Source organism: Monopterus albus, unplaced genomic scaffold, assembly GCF_001952655.1.
Source record: "Monopterus albus unplaced genomic scaffold, M_albus_1.0 scaffold260.1, whole genome shotgun sequence".
NCBI classification, from domain to species: Eukaryota; Metazoa; Chordata; class Actinopteri; order Synbranchiformes; family Synbranchidae; genus Monopterus; species Monopterus albus.
This window is the reverse complement of record NW_018128140.1, coordinates 1197901-1211567: the sequence shown is the minus strand read 5'-3', so window position 1 is coordinate 1211567 and position 13667 is coordinate 1197901. Positions and strand designations below refer to the sequence as shown.

The window sequence follows — 13667 nt, the reverse complement described above, 5'->3', positions numbered from 1 at the left end:
TCCGCCTGCGGCCGCCGCGGACCAGGGCACCCCGTTGCATTGCCGCTGCTGCGACAGAGTCTGCAGACGCGGACACGGACCTAACGACGCGCGCAGCTATGTCGCTCTCGCACGTGCGGAAGGTAACGACACCCGCGCCGTGCTGGCCGCGAGTCCGTGCACGCGCCGGCGGGAGTCTCTGTTTCACCGGAAAAAGCCAGGGAAAGATACCGAGTCCAGTGACTTGCAAGATCTGGGTCAGCAGGACTCTGTGGATCTTCGTCCACCTCCCAGTTCTGGTTCCGGGCCCAGCAGGCCCGTGAAAGCTCTCTGTCAGCAAGCGATTAAGGAGTTGAAGAGACCTGCAGCGGCTTTGAATGCTCGGAGTCCCGCAGCCAGGAGGACCGAGACCAGCTGACGTCACATCACTGAACACACCTGACAGGTGGACTGGAAACAGAACTGTCCATGAGCAGCTGCTCCTACAGCCGGTCTGGGCCTGGTGGATTATAGCCGGAGTTTTTAACTGAATGATGAAATAAATGATTTAATTGAACGTGTCTGTTTCTCACCTTCATCCTGGGTGTGTCTCTATATCCATCAGTCTAAACAAACCGTTATCAGCTTGTTGGCCAGGTGTGTTGAGCAAACGAGGGATCTGGCACAGTGGCTCTCATTGTCTATGTATGATGTTCTTCGTTAAGGAAACGAGTAGACCAGACTGCGAAAACAAGAAAAATGTGCACTAGGAAAATAAAGTTGGCGGTCTTGCAAAATATAAATTGGCAGTGAAAAGAAAATAACTTACAAATGTGCAGTGGTCTGACCTGAAAAACAAACTGGCAAAATCTTAATACACTGAAATCACAGCCAGTAAAAACAGGATAACCAGGTGAACCTCGGCCAGGTCTCTAGGGTTGGTTCGGAGCAGGAAGGTAGCGGTGTTATGCTGAAATGGAATCTGTAGATTCTGAAAAGTTAGTATCTGATAAGTGTGGAGATCTCTGGCAGGGTCTTAAAGTACGTCCCAGGTGATGATCACATCTGAGGTTCGGACTGGTCCAGAACTATGACCTTCTTTGTCAGTGTGATTGGACGAAGTAGAGCACACACTGCTGCGTTCAGATCCAGGGACCTCAACAGAGTTCAGAACTAATGGGGTCAGTTCTCTGGAAACAGCTGCCTGACAATCTCAGGCTTCAGAAAAATTCACCTTTATGACAAGACATTCTGCTAATCTTGTTTTAGTGCGGATTGTCTCGCCACAGCACCTGTACACACGCTGCGCGTCTCTTTTTGTTTTTAGTTCCGGCAATAACCATTAAGGAGAGCAACGCCTACTCCTCTTGCGGAGGGGATCACGTCACAAATACGTCTGTTACGTGAACTCGGAAGTGTAGTTTTCATACGCGTCTTGGATCATTGTGGCGGTAAGTGTGTTTCTGCTTTAAAGGAGAGTTAATGTCAAACTGCATTAAAATGACCGGTTCCGAGCTGTTAAAGTCAGAGCCCAGGACTCTGCTTCTGTCTGTGAAATGGGTTTTCATACTAGTAGGCTAACGGTAGCTGCTGTCCGGCAGGGAGTGTGTCATATTTATGGAGACGCTGTTAGCATGTTAGTTGTTAGCGACGGCTACACACTGGGCAGTAGTTTCAGTTGAACCGACTGAAGACACGGCGCCTCCGGTCTAAGCTAACAGGAGCCAGGTGCTGACGGACAGACGCTAACAAACCACTGACAACAGTTTACAGTTACAGTCAGATGGATTCAGAGCAGCTCCTCAGTGTTTCAGGCTCAAATCCTTCTTAATCGCGGAAACACAGACACGTTGAACCCCTATTGTTTTGTCAGACTTTTTACTGTACATTTAAACATGAAATATTTTAAGGGAATTTGGGTAACAACCGCTAGCTTTCATAGATCTACGTTTCTGCTGTTGCATAGCTGTGTCCCTCACAGGGGAGATTTAGATTTTATAAATTGTTAGAGTATTAAAATATTAAGACCAGCATCCTTTCCCACTGCAAAAGATGCTATTGTATACATTTGAACAAACATTCACCCACGAACAAGAGAAGGGCATAGAGAACCAGAAACATCAGGCACATCGATAATAAAAATAACTATATACAATTTTTGTAGGAATATAAAAGAAATAAAACATTCAGATGAAAAATTTACCAGGCTTTGTGGGAAAGACTGCAAAGTTTCCAGGGTCTGATTTATTACTGAGATCTTTCAGTCTAGTTCAATCTATTTAAAGTGCAATAATCACACCACAAGGTCTGCTCTACAAAGCAATTACCAGCAAATAAAGAAATTGAAATAACATACAATATAACAATAATAAAACAATAAAAACGAGTTCATTTATAAACGACTTCAAAAATATTTTTTAAATTTTCTCTTAAAACATCCAGTGAGGTTGCTGTTTTCATTTCCAAAGGAAGTGTATTCCCTAGAAACTGTGCACCGTATGAGAAGGCCCTGCAAGTCCCATAGAGTTTTTTTAACGCTCGCAACTGCTAACAACCCTTTATATTGTGATCGTAATGATCCAGGACAGTAAGGTTTTAGAATATCACAAAAATACAACACAGTGGTGCTTTGTAGAATTTTAAAAGTCAATAGAAGCACTTTAAATTCAGCTCTGATATGAATAGGAAGCCAGTGCAGAGAAGCTAAAATAAGAGTGATCTTAGCTAATTTTCTTGAATTAGTCAAGATAATAGCTACTGCATTTTGCCTTAGTTCTAACACGAGGGAGCCTAGAAAATAGGGCATTACGATAGTCCAACCTTGATGAAACAAAAGCATGAACTAAAATTTCAGCATCATGATTTGAGAGAAGAGATCTAAACTTATATAATATTCTGAAGGTGAAATAAGGCTAATTTGGTGATGAATAATGCTCAGAACTAAGCTAGTATAACAAGTATAACACCGAAATATTTTTATATTTTGACTCCGTGAAATCATCATGGTTAAAGTTGAAGGCTGAGGCGTGGTGGGCCTAACAACAGTAGCTCAGTTTTATCAGAGTTGAGGTGCAAAAAGCTTACACACATCCTTATTTTTTGTGGCAGCAAGACAGTTTTCCAGTTTAATCATCGATGAGGAGTCATCCAGTCTTAAACTATATGTCACCAGCGTAACAGGAAATTTAAATCAAAGTGATTTGTAATATGACCAACAGGAATATTTAAATGGAGAAAAGCAGCGGTCCAAGAACTGACCCTTGGGTGGTTCCATATTTTAATTTTGAAGATGTCAAAACTATATTATTATGTAATGTACATTGCGTCCTGTTTGTAAAATGTGATCTTAGCCAACTTAACGGAGCACCTGTAACTCTAAAGGTCTTTTCCAGTCATTCTAAAGGAAAGGAACAATCTGTACTGGCAGCATTTAAGACCAAGATGTTAAATTTGAATCTGTGTTCATCAGTAAATAATTTGTATGTATGTCTAACAAGCATGGTTTCAGTAGAGTGAGGAGCTCAAAATGTAGAATGAAAGGCTTCAAAAAGGTTGTTATTGGACAAATGTGCTGATAATTGTGCAACTCTCTCAAGTACTTCAGAAAGAAAAAGTTTGAGATTGGATAATAACTACTCATCAAGATGCAGCTTCTTTAATAAATGCTTAATAACAGCAGCTTTTGCTAGTGACAAATTAAATATATTTAATACAATGGGTTCCCAATGTGCCCATAGCTCTTTAACAATATTAGTTGGAATTAGATCAAAGATACAGTTTGTGGTTTTGCTTCTAACAGGGGTGTGACGATACGCTTAGCTTACGAGGTGAGACAATAGACGATACTGGGTTCATGAGAATGAGGCAAGATTTTAACACTGTTTTAAGATCTCTTCTATTTGCATTAACCAGCTAAGATATAAAAGAGGCACAAGAATTAAATAATGAATATGTATCATTTAAAATGGCTTAACGCCGGTTACAATTAGATGATTGATTGATTGGCTCAGTTTCTGTGGCCTGTGGGAACCTGTGCATTGTGGGGGACATTTAGTACACTACACAGGCCACATTTGGTGATTTTCTGTATCTTGGCATAACAGATGACATATAAACTGGTTACCAGTAATATGTTGGATCACAGAGTGAATGTCTGGATGTGATCACATGACCTCGCAGGTGCATTATCTGTCTGTGTTTTACATTTACAGCAGAGGCTTGAGCTGCTGGGGATCATTTTCTGGAGGTGAACAGGTGTAAAATAAGTCAGTTACTTTTTTAATCAGTGAAAATCTATTAACACTGTGTTAATACTGCTGGTGTCATTGCTTCAGGGGTCAGTTATTAACACTGTGTTAATACTGTGTCTGCTGGTGTCATTGCTTCAGGGGTCAGAGGTCATGTTTCTATGCTATGAACCTGGTCCGCAAATGCCTCAAACCCAGCCTGTCCAAACCACACCCTGCTACCACCTCCACTGGGAACAGGTCACCTCAATCCAGCCCTCAGGTCCTCACCCATGATGCTTTGCTGCTGCCCCCTCCAGCTCCTGCAGAAGAGGCGGAGGATGGTTACCTGCTGGTGGAGGAGGATACCACCGACTCCAGCCTCGTCATTACTATGGGTAACACACGCCTGGCCAGGGTTGCCTGAGACTCATGAGCTTCATGTGTTTTTAGTCTCAGTGCCATTATTTATCAATCTGTCAATTATTTGACTGAATAATCAACTAATTGTTTTAAAAATAGTCTTTAAATAGACTGTCTGATCTACATTGAAAGACAAAAAAAGTTTGCTTTTTTGCTTGAAAAATTGGTAATCAAGCTAAACAAATTAATAATCAATGCATGTCTGGACCGAAGTCAGTGTGTTCAGTTGATGGAAAGATGCAGGAAGATGTGGATTTGCAGAAATTCATACATCAGTTTTACTTTGTCACCAGAGGAAATGTTGCTGGCGGGAGGTTTGTGGTGAAGGACCAGGTGTTTGCAGCCCGTGGAACAGGTCTCCACCTGGCGTAGGCTCATTATGTGTCTGTGTGTAGAGGACAGCCAGCAGGTGAAGGCAGCGAGGAGGAGAGCACTGAGGAGGAGGAAGAGGAAACTGACTGAGGAAGAAGAAGAGGAGGAGAAGGAGGTGGGAGTAGAGGTGGAGATTGACAGACAACTGGACCAATCACTGGAGACAAAGTCTAAACAACACAACCTGACTACAGTGAATGTCAGAAACATCATCCACGTGAGTTCACACACCTCGAAATTATTGATTACTGATTAGCCGTTCTTCTGTTCTGGGGCTCCATCTGTAACCAGAAATTGATCCCAGACCTGCCAAGTAGAGGTCTTCACCAGTCCACTTGGGTCTGAGGACCTGAGACCCAACCCAAACTTTCCTCATTTTTTTCGGGCCGGGTCATGTTTCACTGTCTCAGGTTTCGGGTTTGTGTGCCAATATGTTCAAGATCCAAACGGATCCGAATAGACCCAAGCCTGCGCGTTAGTATCCAACTGATAATGTGGTGCGTCACAGTCACTGCAGGAGAAAGTTAAACAAGGTGACAGGGAAGAGAGAATGGTGGCGTTCCCTTTTGTTTCAAAAGTTCTGTTTATAGTTTATCTATTTATTTAGTAGATTTTTATTAAACTGGTAAAAACATTTAGCCTTTTTATTGCCTGGCAAGTGGAAATTGAACTTTACGTTTGTATTATATTATATTGATTATATTATATTGGATTAAGGCCACTCTACAGAATTTATTTGAGCTCTGACTTTAAACTCAGAGTTCTGAGCTTTGTAAAAGTTATCTTAAAGTCAGATATCTGAGACATTTTTTTTATAGTGGCCCTAATCTTCCTCTGTAGATTGTTTGTCTGATCTACTGTGAAAAAAGAAAACGGTTGTCACGTGAGACAGAAAAATAAATAAATGAAGAACTAGCTGAACGAGGGAATGTTTGTAAAACTGGTAATCAAGAGTTGCAGGTTATTGTTTCTGCCAGTTGATTAATGGAATCAGTAACCGATTCAGCGCTTGGCCAAAGTCACTGTTTGGTAAATCTGTGTCGTTTGCATATTTATGGTCAAATAGTGTGTTTGAAAGCTGCTGTGGTTGTACTAATTATATTTTATTACAGGGTAATTATGCCTGGATAAAGTTTTTTCCTGGTGATAATTGTCTTATAAAACAACAGGTTTGTTTGTTGACAATCATTTCATCATTCAAATCCTAAGTAAATCAATTCTTGTGAAAATTATAAATTATATATGTATTAAATTCCCTAGGTACCCTAAGAAATAACCTCTGCTTTTGCTGAATGAAGAATAAAAATAACTATCATGATAAAAGGTCAATGAAATGCATTGCAGCCACAGCTTTCCCTGTTTGCTGGAATCATGTAGATGTAAAAATGCAGAGGTCTGTGAACTTTGCCTTGGGAAACTTCATGTCTGTCTTACATGTTCAGATGTGTAACGACATCCCTGTATTAAGATGAAAGCTGGTTTATTGTGTTTGTAACAGAGAAGAACAGTCATAGAACTGACACAGCAGCAGCCCTAACGTCAGAGCATTAGAATGCAGTGAAGCCAAACCACTGCACGTGATGTGTTGCTGCAGACCGTTAAAGATGATCTGAAGAGGATGTTGTATGTCTCGTCGAAGTAACTGTGACCTCTCATCTACAGGAGGTGATCACTAATGAACATGTGGTGGCCATGATGAAAGCTGCCATCAACGAGACCGAGGCCGTCCCTCCATTCGTGAGTCTGCCTTTGGACCTGACCCATGATTTCACTCTGCTGCAGTTCTCTTCAGTGTTCATCTGTTTATGTTTCTTCAGGAGCCCAAAATGACTCGATCCAAGTTTAAAGAAGTGGTGGAGAAAGGAGTGGTGAGATACGACCTCTGTTTCAGGTCAAACATAAAAAAATTTCATCAAACAAAGGTGTTTTTGACGCTGCTGTGTTTCCTGTCAGGTGATTCCAGCCTGGAACATTTCTCCCATCAAGAAAACCAGTGATGTCAGCAAGGTGAAGGTCAAAGGTCAAACCCCAAACATCCCGTCTTTAGTCTTCTCTGTGTAAAGTGTGGCAGCATATTGTAACTGGTTAAGCAATGTCAAAACAAACTTAACATTATAAACTCTTAAAATGTTTTAACTTTTTTTAACTTTAAACATTGTCTTTGTAACATTTAACTTGTAATATGTAGCTTTGTTTTAAGATTCTTTTACATGTAAAAAATGCAAGCACTCTAAACATTTCTGACATTTAACAGTATTTTAATAAAACTAAAAGATTGGCCAATATGTTCAAAATCTATACAATTATAAAACTTTAAAAGTATTTTAAATATGAAACCACTTTTGAAGGGCTGAACCAGATTTTTGTGCCGGAAACATAATGTTTGTCTGTGAATGGAGCAGAACAAACTTGTTTTTGGTTTTGTGGCTGTTTCTAAATGAAGTTCAGCCTCTTTTGGTGTTTCTTCAGCCTCCTCAGTTCGTGGACATCCCTCTGGCTGAAGAAGACTCCTCTGATGAAGAATATCATCCTGATGAGGAAGAGGAGGATGAGACGGCTGAAGATGTGAGAACGGCTGCAGTTTCAGACTGGTGATTGATTACTAACTGATGAATGTGTGTTGATGTATTGAACGATCTGATGTGTAGACGTTCCTGGAGAGTGACCTGGAGAACTCAGCTTCATCTCCCAGAGGATGTCGACTGAACAGGGTGGAGGAGGACAGCTGCAGCCCCTGGCAGGTGAAGCCGCTGTCTGATACAGGCTGTTGAAAAGGCAGTTCAGAGTTTTTAAGATGAGACACTATCACATAATCACAGCAGATTCCACCTGATGAAAAGGACCAAAACCTCCAGCTGTTTTCTTCCTGCATGACGTTGTTCTGAAGGATAAACGGTTCAGGCTTTAAGCCCTTGTTGTGTTTGGTCCATCTGTCATCACATGACAACACGACATAAATCCAACCCTAAAGACTTCCTCCTGCTCCCTCCTTCAGGCTTCTCGGTGCCGATCTCGATGTTATAGGGAGAGGTCTGTCTCAATGGGCCCTCCCCCTCCCCCCAAAGCCCCGCTCCCCAAGGCAGTGACTGACAGCACCTTTCTGGAAAAGCTTCATGCTGTGGAGGAGGAGCTGGCTGTGTGTATGGAGCCCTACCAGGTAATGACCTCCGGAGGACATGGTGTTAACACTAGTGATGTCCAAATGAAGCAATAAACCAGTATTGAACCACTTCATGAATTGTATCGAACATGGGTTCATTCATTCAAAGGTTCGTTTCAGTTGCATCTAGTGGGGAAATAGGAGACAGCAAAACAATATCTGAATTATGTGAATGCTCCATGATGGTGATCAAACAAAGGCAGCAATGATAATGACAGCAACTACGCACACACCTACTGTGACCACAAACCCACATGTTGTGCATCATTTTGGTTTGCTTTATAGTGCTTTTAGGTGCTTATGAACCGGCTGACGTGTGCAACGAGATCTCATGTTATGAAACTGTATCGACTGTTTGACCTAGTCACAGGATTAACCCGGGACCGAAGCAGTTTCTGCTTTGGATGCCATCAGTCACGTGTCTTTTTCAGGCAACAAAGCAGGCATCAAAGCAGTGGTTCACAGAAAATGCCTCTTCGAGCTGGAAGCTTGTATCGGAGCCTCGGTGTCAGGCGGCCATCACCAGTTAACACAGAGCAACATGTCCACACGTCACACTCGCTCATACCTAGTATGTCGGAGATTCAGGACCAGAGCGTTGTTGCGTTTCACTGTCTCATGTTCTGAATTGAGCTGCAGTAAAGGTTTTTGATAAAGATGCATTGATTGATCGGCTGGAAATCAGAATTGGCCAGTTTTTAGATTGCCCACCTGGTCAATCTAACGTACCTGATATTTACGTGCACGACAGTTCAGGTCATGCACTCACAGACCAAAAGTACGCCATGTGCAGTGTGTAACATCTTGCATGCACTTCGCACAAGGCTTGTGCTCTTGTCTGTCCCGTGCTTGCGTTCCCTCATTGTACAGTGTGTCCACCCCGTGGTAAAACAGCGCAGATAAAAACTGTACACACTTTGAAAAGGACATCCATGTTCAGTGGGAATGATGATATTGTTCTGTTCCTGTTACCTTTTGCACTGGTTTACATTTAGAACAGGTAAGGATATTACACCTCATTTTTAGCTGGAGGTTTGTTAAAAAAGGGAAAAGGTTTGTCCTGTACTTTGGAGCACTTTTTAATTTTGAGATTAGGTGTTAGGGTTAGGTGAGAGCAAGAGAAAGATGGAAAATGTAGAAGTTATTTCATTTGATATTTTATTTTTATTACAATGTAATTTTTATTAAAGAAAAGTCGATTCCAGTTCTTAGGAAGGAAGAAAATCAGAATTGGCACAAATAAATCGGAAGTGGCCAAGGAAATTGTAATTGGAGCATCTTTATTTTTTTGATGAATTTTGCCATGCTGCTAAAGGTTGTACTGCACTGAATGATCTGTGTGTTTAACCGGGGGAGGTCTACACTGTGCATCCTCAATAGACCTACTGTATTTACAGGGTCATGTGGAGCAGTCTGTCATTGCGCTGGGCTGAGGGAACATGTGCGGCGGGCTGTGACACACAGTCATGGGTTCTTTCTGGTTCTGGTTTTTGACCTTGTGAAGGGTTCTTGTTCTTGGGCTGTGTGGGGGGTCTGCAGTTTGTTGGTCTGACTTTGTGTTTCTGCCAGGGGAATAACAGGCTGATGGCCTGTTGGTGTGTACTGGTACTGCCCAATACTTCACATAGCCCATACATTTTCTACCGTGTGTTGGAAACTAAGGCTGCAGTTTGTAATAAACGGCCCTACAGCTCAGATGTACAGTATATCACAGAAGTGAGTACACCCCCTCACATTTTGTAAATATTTAAGTATATCTTTTCATGTAACAACACTGAAGAAATGACACTTGGCTACAATGTAAAGTAGTGAGTATACAGCTTGTATAACAGTATAAATGTGCTGTCCCCTCAAAATAACGCAACACACAGCCACACCAGCACTAGTCATGTGTGAGTGTAATCTGCTGCTGCAATGGTGGGCAGAGCTGCATGCACCAGGAATGTGACCTGGATTTTGTTCAGAGCAGATAAAAGATGCTGGTGGAGTTTAGTGGTCGTAGTCAAAGCAACAAGAGACAGCAGAGTCTCTTACAGTGACATAAAACAAGTTCTACATACGTTGAATTGATTATTGATGAGTGATTACTTCCATCCCTGTCAGCCTATGTCGGAGTCTGAGCATGAGGTGGGTCTGATGGCGTACCGGACTCGCTCCAAACGTCCTCTACGTGACGTCCCGCTGGGCCGGCTGGAAGCAGAGCTACGAGCCCCTGACATCACCCCTGACATGTACGACTCCAGCTCTGGCCAGGAGGACAGGGAGTGGACTGGTTGGCTGAGAGGTCTGATGAGCTCAGACATGGATAACGAAGGTGAGGGACAGGTGTGTCTGTGCTAATGTGGTCACCTGTTCTTAGATGTAGTGCTGAGGTCAAACGCCATGTTAGTTTTAGTCAACCTCATCTTTTTCTTCCTGGACATTTTTGTCTCATCTTTGTCCAGAAAAACCTTTTGGTCTTTTTTTTTCCATCGGAGAATGTTGTGAGTTTAGTTTCAGTCATATTTCATATGATCCATCAGAGAATGTTGTGATCAGTTTAGTTTCAGTCATATTTCATATGAGCATTTCAGTTAAACCAGACCAAGCTGCTTTCAGATAGGGATGAATGAGTATATTCATGTCAGGGTCGTATGCCTACAGGCGCCCAGCACACATGGCAGGGTTTGCCAGTCTGTCACAGGGCTGATACAAACAACCACACTCAATCCTTTGGGCAGTTTAGAGTCGCCACTCAACCTAAGCTGAATATCTTTGGACTGTGGGAGGAAGCCGGAATACTCGGAGAGAACCCATACAGGCACAGGGAGAACATGCAGACCTCGTACAGAAAGGCCCCAGGTCAAGGGGCTCTTGCTGTGAGGCGACAGGGCTAACCACTCCTCTAATTTAACATGTAATTAATTTAGCGACATCCTGAGCGGCTTCCATCTCATCTGATGTCAGCTGGAAAGGGTCAACTCTGTTGTGAAAACATATCATTATCATGTTTACACAAACACACACATGATATGGTCATGTAATTGTAATATGAAGTGTTACATGTACCATCAGTGTTGAAATGAATTACCTCACCTTCACGGATGTTAGATGAAGGTGACCCACATGCTCAGACATCAGTTTCTGTCTCTGCCAGAGGAGTGTGATGACGAAGATGATCCAGAGTACAACTTCCTGGCTGACATCGATGAACCCGACCTGGAGGATTACCGTGATGACAAGGCTGTCCGCATCACCAGTCAGTACACACTCAAAACAATGGGTTATTGGTTTTATTGATGACAACTAATCAATCACTTGATCAATAAGATTGATTATACCTCAGTAAGATTAGTTTAAGTTTCTGTTTTATGCCTTTATTGAACATAGTATTTCTGAGCCAGAATTTTGAATGCAGATTTCTGTGTCACTGGAAATGTCACTGGTGATGATTTTACCGACTGATTGAGGAAGCGGTCAGTAATGATGAGTGACTTTCAGCTCTGATGTCGTTCTGTTCCCAGAGAAGGAGGTGAACGAGCTGATGGAGGAGCTTTTTGAAACGGTATGTGCTCCAGCCTTCTTTGTTATATCCACACACTCATCATACAAACATCGGCTGGTGTTCACAGAATCTCAACACTGTCATGGCACATCTGCACACAGATATCTGTGCATCCAATACCTGATCAGAACCAGTCTCCATCAGAGTTGATCAGCACCAAATCACAACTAAAATCATCCCAGGGCACTTTACATGGTAAGGTCTAGACCTTATCATTATCATTATTATTATTATAGAGGAAAACCCAACAAACCCCCCCTGAGCAGCACTTGGCGTCAGCGGGGAGGAAAAACTCCCTTTAACAGAAGAAACCTCCAACAGACCCCGGGTCTTGGTGGGCAGCTTTCTGTGCCGACTGGTCGGGGTGAGTGGATAGAGGAGAGAGAAAAGACGAAAAGCAGCAAGACACAACAAACAATCAAACATTGGGCAGGTTGATGTGCACCAAGCTGTGACTTGGTGATTTATGCACCGAGTCTGGGTCACTATATACAGACGTGGACTAGTTTGTTGGTACCCTTTCAGTTCAACAAGACAATGGTCTATAGATTATTGTGGTACTTTGAACTAATCATTTTCTTTAAGTAGATACGTCTTCAGTTGTGTAATCAATCATTCAGTCTATTTAAATAGAGAGCAGTAGTCACGCTGCTGTTGGGCGTCACTGTGCACCACACTGAACACAGAGCAGTCGTCTAAGGAGATGAAGAACATTCCAGACAGGCATGTTGAGGGTAGAGGCCATAAGACTGTGTCTCCAAGCAGCTGGATGCTTCTGTGACTACAGCTGCAAATATCATAAAGAAGCTGAAGGTCCATGAGAGTGTAGCCAGCCTCCATGAGGAAGATAATGGCAGACTAAACAAAAGGATGGTGCGAATGGTGGTCAAAAAGCCAGAGACAACTTCCAGAGAGAAACAGGCTGAACTCCGAGGTCAAGGTGTGTCAGTGTCTAGTCACACTGTCCCTGGCTGTTTGAGCTGCAGTGGGTTCAGTGGAGGAAAAGCCAGGGGGCCTATGTTGCTGGGGGAAAAACACAAAACAGGCCACGGTGCTCCTGGGACAGTGTCCTGTGGACAGATGAGACAAAACCGCTTTTTGTAAAGTCACATCAGCTCCGTGTTCTCAGCTGAAACGTCAGCGTGGAGACGGCAGCCTTCCCACCAGAGACAGCTGCAGTGGTTTGCTGAAGAAGAGTGGGACAGCCTACCTGTTCACAGGCGCAGAGTCCCACAAGTCGCTGTCTCCACAAATAATGTTTAATAATGGTCCCATCATTTGTGTTCACGCCACATTTGTTTTACTATTTAAAATAATCAGTTGAATAAAAAATAAACAGCAAAGATAGATTTTTATTAAATATAGAATCAACAGTGACAATCACTTTTGTCTGTTTCAGACTATTTCAGAGAAAACCAGTAGTTTTTCTGCTATTGTGGAAGAGTACCAACAAATTTGTCTACGTCTCTGCCTACCACTATACGCTTTGTAAACTTCCAGATCAGTGTCAGTCTCAAAAATCCAGCATCAGTCAAACCACAGTGTACACCTAGACCTTTAACAATAATGACAGCTACAGTACAGGTTGTGTAACATGTCAACATGAGCGCAAACATAATTTGACAAATTTGCTTGTTGTAATCAGTGGAATAATGGCAGATGTGTAGATGTGATCAGTTTCTTGTTGCTCACTGACTGAAATGTTCTGAAGCCATTGGAGCAGTGTAACCAGAGCAGAGGCCAGTGACTCAGTACAGTGAGAATGTTCTCAGCCTGTGGAGCTGTGTGTTGGAAACAGACGGCCTCCCGTGTTTCCTGAGGAGGAAACCTATGGAGATAAAATACTATCAAAAATGTTACAAATGCGTGTTTAACGTTTTGTCTGTAACAAGCGATTTGTGTGTGTGTGTCATGCTGTTCACAAATGCATGCTGTACAAACTGCACATAAAACACATTTTACAAATGCTTAAAATCGATTTTTT

The 13667-nt window shown here is 42.5% G+C and overlaps 1 protein-coding gene across 5 annotated transcripts in view; it reads left to right on the top strand.

The window, feature by feature from the left end:
- Positions 1 to 1329: 1329 nt before the first annotated feature.
- The window catches only part of gon4la (gon-4 like a), a 24048-nt gene continuing 11710 nt past the window's right edge, over positions 1330 to 13667 (top strand). For 2 of the 5 annotated variants that reach the window (XM_020621435.1, XM_020621440.1), the window contains exons 1-13: positions 1338 to 1409; positions 4170 to 4204; positions 4347 to 4582; positions 5003 to 5196; positions 6642 to 6716; positions 6797 to 6847; positions 6933 to 6986; positions 7449 to 7544; positions 7628 to 7720; positions 7975 to 8136; positions 10243 to 10453; positions 11276 to 11377; positions 11643 to 11683. In XM_020621435.1, the coding sequence (XP_020477091.1) occupies positions 4372 to 4582; positions 5003 to 5196; positions 6642 to 6716; positions 6797 to 6847; positions 6933 to 6986; positions 7449 to 7544; positions 7628 to 7720; positions 7975 to 8136; positions 10243 to 10453; positions 11276 to 11377; positions 11643 to 11683 (1290 nt within the window). In that variant the 5' untranslated portion in view covers positions 1338 to 1409; positions 4170 to 4204; positions 4347 to 4371. Of the gene's footprint in view, positions 1410 to 4169; positions 4213 to 4346; positions 4583 to 5002; positions 5197 to 6641; positions 6717 to 6796; positions 6848 to 6932; positions 6987 to 7448; positions 7545 to 7627; positions 7721 to 7974; positions 8137 to 10242; positions 10454 to 11275; positions 11378 to 11642; positions 11684 to 13667 lie in introns of all 5 variants that reach the window. The other 3 variants (XM_020621438.1, XM_020621437.1, XM_020621439.1) reach the window with 3 other exon arrangements.